The sequence below is a fragment of the Alosa alosa genome, chromosome 9, assembly GCF_017589495.1.
Source record: "Alosa alosa isolate M-15738 ecotype Scorff River chromosome 9, AALO_Geno_1.1, whole genome shotgun sequence".
Classification (NCBI taxonomy): Eukaryota; Metazoa; Chordata; class Actinopteri; order Clupeiformes; family Clupeidae; genus Alosa; species Alosa alosa.
Window position 1 is genome coordinate 29,272,260 of NC_063197.1, and position 19,747 is coordinate 29,292,006.

Sequence of the window (19,747 nt, forward strand, 5' to 3'; positions counted from 1 at the left end):
GAAAAAAAAAAAGATTCTATTTTGCAGATCATCATGAGAACGCGAGCCAGGGGACTTGTGAGCACAAAGGCTTCACACAATTTGTCTGCGCCGTGACGCGGAAGAGCTCAAGCAGCTGGTGAGCACAGAAAAGTGTGTGTGTGTGTGTGTGTGTGTGTGTGTGTGTGTGTGTGTGGGGGGGGGGTGGCGCTGGGTTTGGGCGCAACCGGGGGTGAGAGAGGCTGGGAAAAGAGAAGAGGGGTGGGAATCCACACTTTTGGGGACCAGAGAGCAGAGAGAGACTGTCTGGGATAGTCTCTGGTATTACAAGCAACAGTCATTTCAAAAGAAAACAAAACTTGTTTCAGCGGTTGACACAGTGGGGGGAAAAAAAAGAACATTATCATCTGACCCAGGGCATGGTGAGAGGGGCAGAGGCTTTCACAATACTGTCTCCGTCTCTCAGTTTTATAGGCCTTAGAAACCTGTAGAAGCCCGGTCGGCTGCATGCTGTTTAATAGCTAAGCTGGCTGGCAGGCTGTTCATGGGTAAGTTAATAATAAATCACTGGATGGCCGCACACGGGTTAGAGAGTAGGTGTTGGTGTTCTGGTGGTGCGTTACGACTCAAAGGGAGAGCCGAGAGAGAACTCAAAGTCAAGTCTTTTTTTTTTTCGTCAATGATTTTGGACTGCACCAAAGATTTCTTGGCAGGAACCTGCACTAGCCAGATGGCCCGTGGCTGCTAACTTCCAACACTGAAAATCTGTGCAGTTACATAGAGAAGAGGAAAACTACACTATTGCTGATACTATTGAATAAACATGTCTAGTGCTACGATAGCTACAACTAACATTACTAGTATTACCACATTTAATTAAACTCAACTACCACTACTATAAACTAGTGGTAAAACTACTGCACAAATATTTACAAAATTACTACTGCCTTGCACCACCAACAAAAAAATCCACTCATACTACTAATAGTAACCACAACAACAATAACAACCTATCGTCTTGTGTACCTTGGCTGTTAATGTACTTCGTTCCACTGGATTAGTAACTTTATCCTCTGGCCATTACTGCGTAGAAGAATGTGTCAACCAATTTTCAAATCAAATCAACAGTGTAAGTGTAACCGGAAATTCTGAGTAGATTTCCTGCTGAAGGAATTACAGGAAGAGTATCATCATTCAGGGAACAGCATACATTCAAAGCACATCCCTCAACTCCAAAGCTGGAATACCTCAAAAAAACTGCACCAAAACCTACTGTATGGGTTAAAGCTTAAGATAGGCTTAGCATTTCCCTTAACAATGACATTTCCGAAAATTACACTGCTGAAGCACTTGCACTCCACAAATGGCGTCAGTCCCACTAGATCCCCTGTCTGTGGACATACGGCGGACAATTAAAAGTGATATGCTTTACTGCCACCATAAAGCTGTGTTTTTTGGTAATAAGTTACTTGGTATTCGAGAGCATTATCCTCTATGGGGTTCAAGAGCCGCAGGTTCAATGAAAAAAGACCCAAGCTAATGGGACGGGAGCATTCTGCAAGCTGCTCCCTTTCTAGGGTGTAGGCAGGAATGAGCACAGTGCTGTTAAAAGGTACAAGAAAACAATTTCCTTAAGCTTTAGCTAGACTTTGCACAGCTCAAGTCTTCAATTGTGTTGACAACACATTTCTGACGTCTGGAAATGCAATCGAGCAGTGATCCATCAGTCCAATAAGGAGCAGGTTTTTTGGGGGGTGTGGGGTGGGGCGGGCGGGTTGAGAAAATTCACTCAGCTTGACGCGCCACACTAACCTTCCAGCCAAGCACAAACATAAGCACAAGCCGAGCCCTGGCAGCACTGGCAGGAATTTCCATTTTCTGACTTATTAATTCTCTGCCATTATAAATCCGCCTAAATTTGACGTGAAGCATGTCATGTTCATTAGAGAGAGCTGCGCGTCCCCTTAGGACGACATTGAGTAATGAGTGCGTTGCTCGCAGCGCTTAATGTGGCCGGCATGGTAATGCCGAAAACAACACACAATTGATTACAGTTACTCTGCCGTGCATCTACTTCATGCCGGCTTTTCTGATTTTCGGAAAAAGTCATTTCCCCCTTAATAGCCACACGCTAGCTAATGCCAGCCACCTCTCAGCCTTCATTCCACCTCCCTCCTCCAGACAACAAAACAAGTTTAGCCATAAATAGCGAGGGCTGAAAACACGGCTGTGCACAAAGGTACAACGGTGTGAGAGCTCTACACACTTGCATTGTTTGTTTTCTCAACAGTTGGAAGACTTGCATTCCTCTACAGCTTCCCCCAAGGCTTTCTGGCGGGCGGCTATAAAAGGGTAAGGTCCAACACATTGCAACTTGCCTTGCTGTCTCCCTCCCAATCTCTCTTGGCTACTGCCACTGCCTTGAGACTTTGTATTGCAGAGCATTCCTTTCTCACTTTCCTCTGAGAAGGAGTAGGCATGCTTTTGCCATCTTCAAGCACAAACTACAAATTGAAACATAAAATGACCATTCTTTCGTCCTTATTTTCTTACATGTTGGAGCGGACTGTGTAAAGTTGCCCTAGAGGGTATTCAGGGAAGCCGTGTTGGCGTGTCCTCCTGCTGGCCAGAGGCTTTTGCATGAGGGTTGTAAAGACAATCTTAAGAGTGCAGGGCCATTGTATTACCTGAATAGGACCCTTTTAAAATGGAGGAGGACCATAAAACTTGCATGGTGAAAAAAAAAAAAAAAACGCTCTCTCCAACGAAAGGCCTCGTGGAACAACAACAAAACAGATTGACACCGAGGGAAGTTAAAACACTCCCCGAGTACCAGAACATTCTTTAAAATCTTGTCGCTGAAAAAACACAGACAGTCTGCTGAACTCCACTTGCACCATACTGATATAGTCTACAGAGACTACAGACAGGTATGCTAATAGGATTACCTAGTTTCATTTTTAATGGTTTGGGGGGGGTACCCAAATATGCTCTCCTATGTTGAACAAACCTTTTAAACTGATTTGTTGCTATTATGGAAGTAAACTCTACCAGTGAAATTTAAATAGCTATAAGCCCCCGTTTATTACCACTGCATGTGAACCGCAACATCTGCACCTAATCCACAATGCAAATACTTCAGTACAATAACTTATAATGATGGTTAAATTATTTATATGTAAATCTTAACCAACACCATCATACCACACCATGCGTTTGCGCATGCGTGCCTGCTTACTTGTGTGAGAGAGAGAGAGAGAGAGAGAGAGAGAGAGAGAGAGAGAGAGAAAAAGAGAGAAGGAAAGAAAGAAAGAAAGAAATAAAGCTCAATTGAATTGAATTGAATTGAGAGAAAGGGAGAGAGAGAGAGAGAATGGAATCATGACTCATGTGCCTTGAAGTGATTTTGTCAAACTGTCAGCAGACTGTCAATGTCTCTCACTGTCTTTTTTGCCAGAAAGTACACTCACTACACCTGACTCAAACCTGGCTATCTATACTGAGAACCTCCCACCGCAAACAACACCCCGCCATTAGATAATAAGGATCTATTTCAACCACAGCTAAACTCAGTGAATGGCACGTTTTTCTTTCAGTGTCAGGCCTTTTCTCTAGCTGTTGCTTTTCACGGTAGAGGTCAGTGATGGAAGATGATCTCAAGGCCATTGTAGCCATTAACGTTACTCACTGTCTGCGTGGGCAGGTCCCGTCGCCCAACCGAGCAACAGCAGCAGCAGCAGCGGGAGCAGCAAGGTGGGCCTCCTGGCCAGGGGAGCAGGCTGTCTGTGGCGCGGAACCATGGTGTGTGGTTGGCACTCGCTCTGTGGATCCCAAAGCTCCTGCTCGATGCCTGTGAGCTCACGCAATCATAGGGTGATACCTAGAGAGAAAGGAGTGGGGAGACAATAAGCATGACTTTAAAAAGGACAACTTCTCCTTCATTCAAGAATGGGATTTTTTTGTATAATTTTCATAAACACCATTTGTTTTCGAAAATGGACAAAATGTCCTTAGCCTACTTTGTATTTGTTCAGCAGTAGACCGATGTTAAAATTGATTGTAAACGATAATGTAGCCTATTTAGCAGGGTAATGTTAGCAATGACATACTTAGATATCATTGCTAAGTTTACTGTATGCGTTTATATTATGCATGTTCAAATATGTTGGTAACATAACGCACATCCGTTAAAAAAAAACACAATACTAATGGCAAACGTGCATTTCTTAATCAAAGTAACCCTACACCAACTTATCAGTACACAGGCCACATATTAACGTTAACTTAGGCTAGTCATCCTGTCAGTAATAGCAGCATAGTAGGCTAATAAGCATACAATGAAATAAGATAATAATTAACTTAGGTTACTGAAAAGGGTGTCAGGAGGGTTTACTCAAATGTGAAGCTGGCCTAACGTTTGAAGAGACAAGACTATTATTTACCTCTGCCCCAGCTATCTTGCTAAAACCAAACCAGTAATGGTGAATTAAATTGAGCCCCGTCGAAATAACCTCTTCTGAAGAACAATTTCGCCGCTTTACCACAGAAGAAATCAACGTTTGGTGTCACACACTGTGACGCAGACGACAGAATTATGTTTTCTAGTCCTGGAACAGCTTTCTCACATCAGCACAACCTTGGTCCAAACTCTGCCTTCTCTGCATTCAACTGCATTTCACCGTGGGTGGCAGTTTGAATTTAGCGCGAGCAGATCCCTTGTCTATCAGGTCACACTTGAGAGACAGACAGAGACAGCCTAATGCCCAGTGTGTGCTGACAGTAATAGGCCTACACAAGTAGCCTGCAGGATTAGAATGCCATATTCCCACACCAATTATCTAAATGAGAAAAGTATACTGTAGTGTGTGCACTCACGTTTATTTGTTTTTGACAATGACATAGACTAATCTGAATCTCCTAAATAAATTCTGCTTTTGGTTAGATTGACTCATATGACATCACTGATAGAAGCACAATGATGTAATTTAATTCATTAAGTAAAGTGTTACTTTCAGATCAAAACAAAACAGTAAGAGAAGCAGAAATTGATCCCCTGAGGTTCTCACACTTGGTTACGTCAATAGAACCTTGAACTTTTACCCATAACCCCCAGTGCATCCAGACAACCAGTGAGACAAACCTGTTCCCCAGGGACCTGCTATAGTTAATATGCTAATAGCCAGTTAGGTAAAGGCCTCCCCAGAGACCACCCAGTCCCCTGACTGTCGTATCATTAAGACAGTCACAGAGGCACACTGCTGATGATTAAGATGACGCCTGTTCTTATTAACCAAGATTGCTCATTGCCTGAGAGCCTTACCAAAGTCTCTGTGTAATTAATCATGCCGTGTGCTATGGAGAAAGACATCTGTTTCCTGAGACACAGACACAGTTTGGGCTGAGAGGGAGCCTAGAGACAAACACACATGGATCCACACGAGCAGCTGCCAGTTCGCTCTCGCATTCATCACACACTCAGTGCTGCCTGCCGCACACCCAGGAGACGTAGGGCCTTTTCGCCTGCAGTGGAGTCACCACTCAGGGGAGAGACTACAACTCCCAGAAGGCCTTGTGCTAAAGTAACAAGCACCTTCCCGCCTGCGCAGCACGAGGGCCTGGCGGCGGGCAGGCAGGCGTAGCCAAATGTCAGGGCATTTTGTTGGCTCCTCAAATGGCCGCTCTCCAGAGACTGGGCTCGCTTGACTGCGGCTGGTAGAGGGAAATGACTCCTGCTTCAGCGCTCTCAATTCGTCCCAGGTTATTATGGAAAATCATGCACCTGGAACAGAGGGCCGCACCCGCCGCCTTCACTGATTCCTCATCAGGCCTGGCAGCACAAAGGCAAGGCGGGGCTGATCACAGCACAGACCCGGCAGCTCCCTGCTGCCTCAGTACACTCACAAATTACAGCAGACCGGGGCGATGTGGCACGGTACGGGCCACCACATGATTTCATTTTTATTATTATGTTTTTATTTTCTTGTACTTGCTATTGGAGATTTTACCTCCATTTTCCCAGAAGCATAGGTGTGAGTTTTTCCATTTACATTCCTCATTTCTGTACGGTAATGGAGATGTTTATAGACACGTATCAACTCAAATGGAGAAAAAGGGTTTTGTTCCCCGTGTAGATAAGGTACACCAGTCAATACTTAAATAAAAAAATGTGTTCATGATTAAGCGAAAAGATCAGATCCTGCTCAGAAAGTGCTGAGAATTGAGTCTGCAGTACAACAACAATACAAAAACAATATAAAGAACACATCTTCCCTCTGTGTAAAACATATGTTCTCCTGAAGGAACAGAGTAGCATAAAGTCCCTGGGCGGGTAAGCTACTTCAGAGCTCAGAGAACAAATGGAAGTTTTAAAGTGGTGATGAGCACAGAAGGAATTGCTCCGGCGTGCTGTTCTCCCGCCGTAAGAAGATGAAGTGGAGCAGCGGAAAATGAAACAAAGAAGGCAGTTAAAAAAAAAATGTATCTGTGCATTTACAGCGTTGCTGTACATCCTCCCTAACGTCTCTTGACGGGAGGATGTACGCCGTGCCACAGAGGGAGACAACAGGAGACGCACGTGTAGGCTACAAGAAGAAAACACTCAGCAGAAGGCTTCAATTTGCTCCTCATCATCAGCTCACTCTCACTCTCTAGGCTTTGCCTGACTCATGCTACTGGCCTGTACTGTCCACTATTGATGGCACTATGAATGAAAATGCCTTCGTGTGAAATTCCTCTTTTTATAGTGCCATGCTTTCTTTGCGATAACTATGCGGTAAATTAGGTTTCATCACAATGCGGCGTCAACTAAGGCTATGAGCAGCAGCATACAGCAACCACGCGAACCCCATTGAACTGATGCCTGCTGTTACAGATCTGACAATGCGACTGTTGATGGAATAAACACAAGGTCACATGGTCTGTGCAACCTTTTCATATACCAGTCGGGTAGGATAAACACACTTTGTTCATACAGCACTCTAGACAATAATCCCAGACAGAAGTCTGTCAACAGGATGTTTGAGAGAATTAGAGGCTTTGAAGGAGATGATACACACACACCCCCCACCACCCTGCCACAACTCCACTCCCTCACACACACCCACATATTGGGGCCAACACAAAAGCACACTCACTTTTCCACTACTTTCTAGATTTGATGTATAATCTTGCATAATCCTGTAATAGTGTGATTGCTACATGTCTGCCACCCTTGTTTTTTAGAGTGAAATGGAGGGGTGGGGTGGGGGTAGGCGGTGGTTGGGGTTAGAACAGGCCAGAGATGTCAACAATATGCCCACAAAAATGAACCATACTGACTCTGTCTGATGCAGTTCATTCTCTTAACACACTGGGAGCAGGACACTGGTTGAACCCCCATTGAATTTGAATTAATAATGCATCTCATTTTTTAATTTCATCAACACTCACCAGGTGTTGTCTCTTGTCATTTAATACCTGGCCACTGATAGCCTGAGACATATTCAATTAAGTAAATTAAATAATACATCAGATATGAGGGGATAGGGGAGCCTCAAAAGCACCTTTTATGAAAGTGACTATTCCATCCTGTCAATATTATTTAAAAGGCTATCATTATTATTCATTCTATTCAAATCCCTGAAACGGGGTTAATGTGGGTATCAGGAATTATTATCTTACATGGCTTAAGGCAAATTGAATGAAACATTTACCTGGAGTGGGGGGGGGATCTCAGAGATAGTAAAAAAAAGGCCCACTCAAAGCTCTTTCAGCTCAAACCTCCACCCCACTTTTTTTTCCCTCTCTCACTCTCTCGTCCTGTCACATATGGGCAAATAGATGACCTCTGAGGATAACCAAACTATGACATTCAGAGGCAAAAGGGAAGAATGGTCTGCTCAGAAAAGCTGACAAGAAAGATGATAAAATACATATATATAAAAGATCAACAGTTTCCATTCATAAGCCCACACTGAATAATGCATATTCGATCTCACTTTTATGGTGGCATTGCACATTCATTACCCTATGGTGGGTGACAGACATAAATTACAAATCCACACACACCATATGCCACCCTGACGGAGAGCTCATAGCTCTTGACTTCTGCTACCATTTTGACTTCGTGTGAAGTTAAACTCCATCTAAGCACATCAACCACGCGTGCATCAACACCCGGGTGGCACCCTGGTCGTGCTGTGGGCCCATTAGCGCATAGATTCTCCATGGGAGAAGGGGGTTGATGGGCAACTGAGAGAGAGAGAGAGAGTGTCAGAGTCAAAGTCAAACGTGTTTACGGACAGCGACTCTTCTGCCGCCTGTGTTGTTGCCACTGCTGCTGCCGCCGGAGTGCTATCTTCTCCCAGCAGACGCGGCGCACAGAGGCAGATCGTCTCCTCCTGGAGGAGGTAACCTCCCAGGGCTCGCTCATGTAGTTATCTGCTCCCTCATCCCCAGCGTCCCTGGAGGAAGGAGATGCAGGACAAACCAGCTCACAGGGGGAGGGGAGATCTGTGTGTGTGTGTGTGTGTGTGTGTGTGTGTGTGTGTGTGTGTGTGTGTGTGTGTGTGTGGATGTGTAAATCTGTGTGTGCATGTTTTTGTGTATGCGTTTCTGTGTGTGTGGGGGTATTTGTGTATGTCACAGGGGTGTGTGTGTATTTGTGTATGACACAGGGGTGTGTGTGTATGTGTGTGTGTGTGTCAAACAGCAGGGGGACAAGGATATGTGTGAGCCTATACACTTGTGTGTTTTTGTGTGTGTGTGTGTGTGTGTGTGTGTGTGTGTGTGGACGAGGGTGGGAGGTTAGGGAGGGAGAGGCTGTGCTATCATCGCATCCTTGGTCTGTTCCGCACCACACGGCGCCCTACCACTAAATTCCATTAAGAAGAGCGCCACACATCAGACCAGGTGACAGCGGGACACTGCCGCGGCGACAGCTCGATGGGATCCCTGTCTGCTTTCATGGGCCTCGCCGTCCGCCGACACTATCTGCACATGTTGTGACACCGACATGCTAACAAACACTAATGTCAGCCACCTCAGCGATTTGGTGGGGGCCAGGCACGGGAGGCTGGCCAGGGTTTAGAGCTGACAAGCTGAAGCATCGACTCTGATTATCCCCCAGCCACTTCAAATAAGAAATGTCCACAGGCCAAGAAAGACAGAGGCGGGAAAATACAGTGAGGAAATGCCTTCATCAAATCAAGTCATATCTTGTGGGGACGCCATTGATTGCTTTAGAGATTCCGTCTATAGAGAGGTCTGGTCAATGGGACTGAAGAGCATTACAAAGCCCCAAGGACAACGCACCTCATTATAAAACATGAGGACTTGGAGGGGGGGGGGGGTAGTTAGAGGGGGGATTATATGCCTATGGCAGCAGACATAGAGGTGAGAATCAGATGTTGACCTTGACGTGATTTAAGAGCCCCGGACCAAGCACAAGCCACATTCATCTTCAAAGGTTTAAAAGGAGCTTTTAACTCACTCTTTGGAACAAGGAAAGGAATCTCAGGCCAGATGATAAACCGAATATTTTGGACTCCCTTCTGCTCTTGTCTCGCTCCCTCACTCTTTTTAAACAAGAAGCCACTGTGGCTGATAGTGCTAGCTGGATTATATTGTACTGTATGTCCATGGGGAAGCGTTAGAGTAAGGCTCGCTTAAGCACTTCCAATACCGCAGTGGCTAATTACCCCAGTGGTAGCGATGAAAGTGGTGTGTGTGTGTGTGTATATATGTATAATATGTGTGTGTGTGTGAGAGTGAGAGTAGGGTGGTGGTGGTGGGCTTGATGATAGCAGCCCCAAGAGTTACCTAAAATATTACAGGCGCAAAGCAAGCGGCCCCACAGGACATGCTATCGCAACACGCGCCGCTGAACGGTCATAAAAGATTTATGAAATAACTTTGCCCCCAAGTGCAAAGTATCAGCACTGGAGTTAATGGTGCGATTATACTAATAAGGGCAAAAAGAGGAGAGAAAAGGAGAGAGCAAGGGGTTCGGGGGGGCACAACACGTGATGACCGAGGAGTACAGAGCAGAAAGAAAGGGGGGGGGAAGTCAGAGAGAAAAAAGAGAGAAGTCACGAGGGGGATGTGGGGGTTGGGAGGTCGAGGGGGGCACAGCGGGACATCATTAAGACCCCACAGGTGATCCGCTCTACGCCATTGCCACTGATCCGGCTATCCACTTCCTCTATTGTCTGAGCTGTCACAGCTGGTTGCGTGACTGGTTTGATCTCTTCCTTTTCATGGAGTCCAGCTGGGCAGCACCACACTGGATCAATATCTCTCTTAACAATCCCTATGCACCCCCACCCCCCTCCTCAGACACAGGGGAGAGCTAAGGTATGACAAGGACTTGCTCAGCAAAGGAGATTCTGTCTTGTTAAGGCATCACAAACAGTAACAGTGATTTCTTATCAAATGGCTCTAAGAGTGAGTATACTGTAGCTTAGCAAGTGCTCCCACGGCATCACCACTGAATTCATTACATTACATGACACAGACAAAGTGTTACAGTCTTTGGTTTGGTCTAAACCAATTTGACCTTGACATCACAAAACACACACAGAGTAATTCAGCTAGTGACCAAACCTATTGTGCACGTATCGTTTGACCAACGTGACCAACGCCTGTGCTTTGGGTCTGTCACTCACGATGTATTCCACAGCTGCCTCTCCTTGTTAGAGGAGGAGAACCCTGAACTCTGACATTTCAGCGGCTCCCATCACTGTCATTTTAAATCCTATCACAACAAGTCTGTTCCTCATATGAGCTAAGGGACCTGGGGACCGTGTGTTTAATAATGCTTCATAGCAGCCGTTAAATCAACAAGGTTTGGTGATTTATTTTTTACTCCGTTATGCAGCTTCAGGTTCCTATTTACTGTCAAAGGCTGAAATTAGGAATAACATGCTTTGCAGGCGTTTGTTTGGTGGTAAACATTTGCTTAAGAAACTAATTAGCAGCAATTAATCACTTGTTCAGCCTCTGCAGTGGCTTTCTGGTATGTTTTCCTGTCATGTACCTTGTCAGTCCAATACAATGGCTGCTACTTCATCGATGATAATATCTTTTTCAAGAAAAAAAAAAAGGTGCTCTAATAATCTTGCAGCAAAGGCAAGGGCATAAATATTTAAATAACCCACTAGAAATTGAAGGTGGGGAATAATTTATCAGGAATCAAATGCAAGGGCTGGAAAAAAATAGGTAATGGAGAGTGCAACGTAGCTGTCAAGCAAGTAATGAGCAAAATTAAACAAGGGAAAATGATCCACGAAGGCCCAGCTCTGGCAGCATGGGATTGCTTCACAGTGCCATGACACGACACCATTTTGGCACGCGGAGTGGGTCACGGCAATGAGAACAAGCAAATGAGAAACAACTCACACAAGTCTTTGCATTTCACTCAACGCCAAAAAGAGTGGCAGACTGCTTTATTGGGCCAATACACATGTATCAGTGGAGTTCCCGTAAAGCTGCCTAGCTTCTCAAAGCATGCCAGGAGTGAAGGCGTGATTTACACCAGCACACACAATAATGAGTTAATGATTAGCCAAGGGTGACCCATCATTTTATACTTATGCTAGCCAAGGTGCAACTCAGACCCTGCATTGATATACTACGCCTTATCCATCCAGTTCTACCACAGCCGATTGAGTCTGTAACTCTGGGAACTACATAAATTACATGCAACAACCCGATTTATAATCATCTCACGAGGATTACTCAAAGTCTACCAGTTTCCTCTGTTCAGACAACACAAATCACACGCTGAGCACAGAGCGCCGGAGTGACACAATATTAACAGGAATGTTAAATGTTTTGCGGAGGACTTTCTCAAGTGCTACACATCTTTCATTGAATCATCGACTCGTCGTCCATACTGGCAGATGTGCTGAGCCAGACTGTGTATAATGGGCTGTCCACACACACACACACACACACACACACACACACACACACACACACACACAATACTGAGGACACTCAGATGGATAACTGATTGTGCACCAGAGTGGACAAATAAGGATTTCTGTTGACGCCTAAAACCATCCCATTTCCTCCAACCATTTCGGCTCCTATGGTCCAGTGGTTAGGGAAATTACGGGACAGGGGCATGGCAGAGTTTTTCGGTTCCAAATGGGATATTCTCTCGTCCCCATGGGGAACGACACCAAACTTCAATTACACTGGTGAAGAGCGTGTGGCGGCACTGCCACTGACCCCTGTGCTGACCTTCTCCATTGCTCGATGTGGGGACAGAAAGCTCGGTCAGGTCCAACTGAGAAAGTTGAACCCAAAACAAACCCAGCACAGCACAGCGTAAACACTTTTTTTTTGCTTTCTACAAGCCTGTGGTCCTTGTTTGCATTAGTATAAATGTAAAGTCATTTTAAGGCTGCCACACACACACACACACACACACACACACACACACACAGTGCAAACAGTGCACATCAAATACTTATTTGCGTTCGGTCTACAGTGCAAACCCGAGTCAAGCAATTCTCCACAGAAGAAAATAGTCCATGTGGCCAACACTGTGAGGAGACTACAGAAGGAGGACACAGAAGGGCCCTTTCTTCCTGATTGTTAATGCGTTTATTCGGTGAGGAAGGGGTCACAGCATTGATTATTGGACGGCCATAATATTTAATTTCATTGACCACACTTACGGAGGTCCTTTGAGAGCTTAATTTTATATGATGTGTGTTCATCAGATGATTCTGACAGCCCCCATTAATTAAATGGCCTAGATCAATGTCCCAAAGTGATTGGAAAATCAAAATTCCCCTTTTTGAGCTTAAGCATTATGGGCTCCCTGCTGCTCTCCTGTGATGTGTTTGTCCCTTAACATTTATCACTGAGGTCATTTCCTTTTTAAATCACCCTCATGCGTTTGTGTAGTCACTCCAAAATGAACTTCTTTCATTGATTTAGAAGGCTGCAAATAGGCTTGCTTACCAGCAAAACGACAACCGCAGGAGTCCAGATTTTTACACCTCCATCAATATAACAATGTAATCAATTTGTATAGCTGCTGTAAATCCTCTGGCCTAGTATGCTCCATTGGCCACCGCGAGTCTCGCTTAAACACTCGCGGTGGGTGAGAAATTATTGTCAGGTGGGGAGAGAAAGAGACATCCCTAATGGCTGTTGTCGTCTGCTTATGCTGATTGTCAAGTGCTTGTCTCCTTGTGTTTCTCCTTATAAAAGCCTAAACAGTAAATCACAGCTGAGGAATCTCTTGTACCCACTTTGTCTTTGTGGCTTTATATTCAGCGTTGAGTAGTTTGAATGGACAAAATGATTCTCACCTTGCAGGTGAGAACCGCATTATATAAAACCACACAAGACAAACAATGAATCCTGATCACTGATATAATCTGAACAATCTCTCTCCTTTTTGAAATAATATGGAACACAGAATAATTTATTAAAATGACTATAATACAATATTACAGAACAATGACACAATCATATTCCCAGATATTTGGTTTGGTACAATAGCTCTGCTAACAGATCCCAAAGATATAGCCTGTGGGTCACTGGCCATTGTTCTGATCTGACAGTTGTTTTTTTTTTCTTTATTGCTTTATGCATAGTGTAATGACTTTAAAAAATATCAACCATCTCAAGTTTAGCCATCTGTGATGCTTGGAACAATGACCACAAAGTACTGAAGCATATAAGCTCATTCCCTGTCTTCTCTAATAACTAACTCAGAGTAATTACAAGTTATGTTTGACAGCATGTCTGGAGACTGAAAATAATATGAAACCCAGACTAACCTTCATAATCAAATCTGGGTTTAAAATAAACACAACATTGGTTCAAACTCAGATTAGGGCCAAAGCCAGGCGCAAAATTAAACAATAAGCCCAGAGAGGCCGTAGGTTAGACTGATTTTAGAACAGCTAAGGGGCGTGGTTAGGCACAATAAATAAAATTATAAAATTATAAAATAAAGGCATAGCATCGAGAATTGTAACAATTTATTCATAGATAATCATTCTTCCGCCAAGAAATATATTTCTTCTATCAGAATGGTTGCCAAGCAACTTCGAGACGCAGCTACTCTAACTTTTGTATCGAGTTGTGGTAGCGCAGTACAGTATATAGAACGAAATGCGGTCAAGTTTAGGCCATGTTTGTCCTGGATTTTACAACAGCATTGAACACAATTCAGCGAATCATAATCAAGGACCAGAACTATCCTTTTTAGAATTATGAATTGAAAGTAAGAAGTACAGGCACTCATTTTTTATTTTATTAGTAAATAAAATAAATCTTAATCAAGTCTTGACGTTAACATATCTGTGAGTTCAGATATTTAGTAGACGTTAAAACATATCCATGGGTCAGGCAGATGGCACAAAAACCAGACCACTGCCACTCGTGAGAACCGGTCACTGGTTAACAGGACTACAAAGATTCACAGCCGGAGCATTTCGGCAGAGGAGCGACGCCAATCTATCACCAATTTCGTTTCAAGGGGTGTGCTGTCGGTCCAGCACCCCTGGGGGAGTGGATCAGCCAGCCTCCCCCTCCATCACGGCCGGTGCTGAATCGGGGTTACTGCCACCGCCATTCTCCCCCGGACGTTCTGTTCCGTCCGCCGCCCCTTTGATCAAGGCGAAGGGGTGGCATCCATCATACCGAGAGCTGTCAAGTAAGCCACAGGGTTCAGAGCCTTCCCTTCCCTCTTTCCCTTCCTTATTTCGCTCCCTGCCACCACCCTCCAACCGCTGCCCCATCTACCCCCACCCCCAAGAAGCCAACTGACAGCCTGCTACCCGAACCGCCAGACACCCTACAGGAGGCTGTGCTGCTGTGCACAGAAGCCTAAAGAAACTAGACACTAGACAGCATCTCTCCCCGGCCTACTACTGCACTGCCAGCGGGGCTGTGCGCTCGGCTACACCCACCCACACACATACATACATGCACACGGTGCTAGGAGTAGTGACTACATCACATTGCATTATATCACAGCTTAGCACGCCACATAGCATAGCACGGCCATGTTTGCGGTTTGTGTGTGTGTGTGTGTGTGTGTGTGTGTGTGTGTTTCACAGCAGAGTTTTACCATGAACATTTATGGGCTCCCATATGGAGGAGGAGGAAGAGGAGGAGGAGGAAGAGGAGGAGGAGGAAGGGGTGGAGGGTAACAACATGGGAAGGAGAGGAGAGACATGGGGGCTGACTTTATGAGTCAGAGGAGCTAATAAATCACCTCGTAACAATGAGGTCAGCGACCACAGCAGATCGGCCCTGCGGGAGCTCTGCGCTTAAGTCACGTCCCACCGAAGAGGGGCGGCCACTCGTGTCCCCCGCCAGTGTAATAATTGGGCAGGAAAGAGATTTTTCTTCTGAGTTTTTTCTTTCCCAATCCATCTTGCCCTCTTCATACCTTCATCTCTCTGTCTCTAAGTCTCTCCTTTTCTCTCTCTCTTGCTAATTCATGTGCTATCTCTCTCTCTGGTAGACACATAGCAGGACAGCTGCAAAAGGTGGCAGACGAGGTAGCAGCTATTGAAACACCGACGCACCCTGGGATAGCACACAAGAGGGAGAGAGAGACATCAACTTCACCCTCTCTCCAAACACACACATACAAACGCACACACACACACACACACACACACACACACACACACACAGACACAGACACAGACACACACACACACACACTTACTCTGACACTGCCGCAGATATACTTACAGAGTCAATGATGCCTACAAGGCATTTTTCACTTGGTGGAACACTCTGCCCCTGAATAGGAATTAATTATGGGGAGGGCTTTCTAAGATGGCTTGCATTAAAATCTCTCTATTGACAACAAGAGCAATTATGATGGCGGTGCTCTGAAGAGAGCACCATTGTAATCCAGAGCAATGCCCTCACTCTCTTTCTTCCCTGCGATTGATTGAGGAGTGGACGGCTTCTCAACAATAACACCGGGGTCTGAGCTGAGGTGAATCAAGAACAAACGGCTGAAATGACGGCCACACAGACGCTGAGGAGGCGCCGCTAATGCGGACATTGTCTTCTCGGAAAAGTGCTTTCTCTTTTTCGAGGAGGTGGAGGCGGTGGTGGTGGCGGTGGTGGTGGCGCACAATGAAGTTGCCGTGCACAGCTCTAGTGTTTGATAGCGAGAGCCTGGCTGGCTGTGATACTGCGAAAGCTTAGGGCCATCTACAGCGCTGCCTGTGATGTGAGCACGAAAATAACCACAGAACAACGAGAATGGATGCTGAAGAGAGAGAGAGAGAGAGAGAGAAAGAGAGAGAGAGAGAGAGGAAGGGAGATACAGGAGAAAAAAAAACTTCTGTCAATTAAGAGACCACTTTAGGACACAGTAAATCTGCCTCAAAGAGTAATCACTGTACAGAATTAGTTGAGGACTTGTTATGATAACTGTGGGAATGTGGAAGAGGTCAAATTTAATATGAAAAGACACAGACCTCGGAGAGGAAACTAAGAAGCTGGAATCGGATTCCATTATTAAACCAGTGCACTTCCTCCCCAACTGCAGAAACCTCTGACATAATCAGGGCTTAAGTGCATGTCCAAATATTCTACTAAGCTACTGGAATTGGTCGGTGACAGTGGCCTGCTATGGGAAAAGGCCACCCTGCTAGAATATTATATCAATGATCTCAAAAAGAAGCAAACGAGTACTAGCCTCAACTGATACAAGCCACACACATATACACAGACTCGGGCAATACAGTGTTGACGTACAGTTTTTTAGTGTGTGAGAGGTTGTCTCAAACATATCAATAATATAAATATCACCCAGCAACCAGTAACACCTGCTCTACACAGCGCACATCCTCCTGGCTGGCCATCATGAACTACACGCTGTATAACCCTCTGTCGGCCCAAAGCTCGTGGACATGCATAATCTTAAGCGCTGGACTGAGAGACAAGCGCTGACCTCAAGGAGAGGCCAGAGAAGACTCCAATTTGCTCAGCTACACATGAGGAGTCAGGAGGGCAGAGCAAATCTCACCATGGCAAACCAGCCTCCTGGCCTCTCTCTCTCTTTCCATCCCTCTCTTACTCCCTCTTTCCATCTCTCTCTTACTCCCTTTCTTTTCATCCCTCTCTTACTCTCTCTCTTTCTATCCCTCTCTTACTCTCTCTCTTCCCATCCCTCTCTTACTCTCTCTCATCCCATCCCTCTCTTACTCTCTCTCTTTCCATCCCTCGCTTACTCTCTTTCTATCCCTCTCTTACACTCTCTCTTTCCATCCCTCTTGTACTCTCTCTTTCTATCCCTCTTTCCATCCCTGTCTTACTCTCTCTGTCACTCTCTTCTCTTTCCTTCTGCCTTGCTGTCCTCTTTCCTAACTCTCTCTGTCTCGCTCTCCTTCTCTTGATCCCGCTCTCTGTCACTCTTTCTCCCCCCTCTCTCCCTCTATCTCTCCCTCTCCCTCTCGGCGTCAGCTACCCAGTGTCAGGATTAACAGAGGGCCGAGAGGGGAGAGAGAGTTAATCGATACGCCGCTGAAAAGGTGCCGCTACACTACACTGATGAGCTCCAGGGCCAAGGCCCCACACACCCTTCTGAGAGAGCTCTGTGATGGCTGTGGCCGGCCTTAATCCCACACCCCCACCCACCACCCCTGACTCATAATGCAGTGCCAGAGCAAATCCGGCTTCATTAGCCTGCACCGCACCACACTGCAACAACAACTACTCAATACACCACACAAAACCGCGCAGCTCAACCACGCCATGCACCATCATCACATCACACCGCACTATAACCACTCCATACAACACACACACACCACACCGCACTATAACCACTCCACACAACACACACACACACACCACACCGGAATATAACCACTCCACACACACACACCACACCGGAATATAACCACTCCATACACACACACACCACACCACCATATAACCACTCCATACAACACACACACACACACACACACACACACACACCACACTATAACCACTCCATACAACACACACCGCAATATTACCACTCCATACAACACACCACACTATAACCACTCCATACAACACACACACCGCAATATAACCACTCCACAACACACACACACACACACCACACTATAACCACTCCATACAACACACTCCATACAACACACACACACACACACACACACACACACACACAACCATTCCAGTCCATACAACACACACACACACACACACACACTATAACCATTCCATACAACACACACACACACACACATAACCACACCACAATATAACCACTCCATACAACACACACACACACACACACACCACACCACAATATAACCACTCCATACAACACACACACACACACACACCACACCACAATATAACCAGTTCATACAACACACACACACACACCACACTATAACCACTCCATACAACACACACACACACACACACATAACCACTCCATACAACACACACACACACACACCACACTATAACCACTCCATACAACACACACACACACACACACACACACACCACACTATAACCATTCCATACAACACACACACACACACACACCACACTATAACCACTCCATACAACACACACACACACACACCACACCACACTATAACCACTCCATACAACACACACACATACAACCCCGCACTATAACCACTCCATACAACACACACCGCACTATAACCACTCCATACAACACACACAGTCCAGGCTCCTCTGCACTGTGCTCCTCACAGGCCTGAGTTTAAAGTCCAGGCAGATAAGAGGTGAAGTCATGCCCACTGGAGTGAACGATGACATGTCCGTCACGATTACCAGCCTGCAGAGCGGCCAAGGCTACCGTTTACAATGCTGTTTTTACACCGACATCTTCACTGATTTGGTTACCGCAGCTCGGCTCCATTATGTCATTGTATTAGCATTGGCTTCTTAGCCAATAAGATTTGTCCACCGGAATAAAAGCTGAGCTCACACATCCGTCACGACTGCCACGACTGCCATTTATGAACTGACATCTTACCTGATTTGGGTTAGCGCCATCCAACTGATCATGCCAATACTGTGTTAGTACCGAAGTATTGGTCAAGAATAATGTGCTTCTCAAGACACAGGTCTGACTTTGACATCTGTGGCAAGTTTAGGGCTTCTGGGGATATTGTGCTGGCATGGGATTGTTCTCCACACTCCAGGAGTGAACCATTTCTGCTTTCCCACCAGTTCTCACTCACACGCACAATTTTCTGCGTCTCACTGACAACCCTCTTCCAAATGTTCGCAGGCACGCTTTATCTGGGGCGAAGACTCCCAGACTATCAGTTACTGGGAGCGCACAAAGCAATGTTCTGCTGCAGATTCTATAGCTACTGGCCGACACCCTTCATCCTCCTCCAAAGCCCTTTTGTCTGCCTCCTTCTCTTCTTTACTCTTCTCTACTCCTCCCTTCTCTTCTCTTCTCCTCTCGTGCAAAACCCCATCCCAGCTCCTCCTCCTCTTCCCCTCACCCCCTCCTCTTAACCCCCTCTCATTTTCCTCACCCCCTCTCCTCTTCCTCCTCACCCCTGCTCTACTCTCTCCTCTTCCTCCTGGAACACTCACGCAAGGGCAAGTGTGTGAACAGACCTCAATTAAAACCAATGCGGCTGGGAGATGGATTTGAACATATGTACGCTGACGTGTGACTGGCAGATGCCCAGCTTATCAGCGGCTGCTCAGACAGACTCGAGCTGCTCGACTGGTCTACGCTTGCTTACACCCCCGAACGCTGCAGGGCCAG

At 45.8% G+C, this 19,747-nt stretch overlaps 1 protein-coding gene across 26 annotated transcripts in view; it reads right to left on the bottom strand.

The window, feature by feature from the left end:
- ptprfa (protein tyrosine phosphatase receptor type Fa) overlaps positions 1-19,747 on the bottom strand; it is a 226,507-nt gene that overhangs the window by 158,860 nt on the left and 47,900 nt on the right. For all 26 annotated transcript variants that reach the window (XM_048252134.1, XM_048252131.1, XM_048252130.1 and 23 more), the window contains exon 2: positions 3,668-3,859. In XM_048252134.1, the coding sequence (XP_048108091.1) occupies positions 3,668-3,779 (112 nt within the window). In that variant the 5' untranslated portion in view covers positions 3,780-3,859. The remainder of the gene's footprint in view (positions 1-3,667; positions 3,860-19,747) is intronic.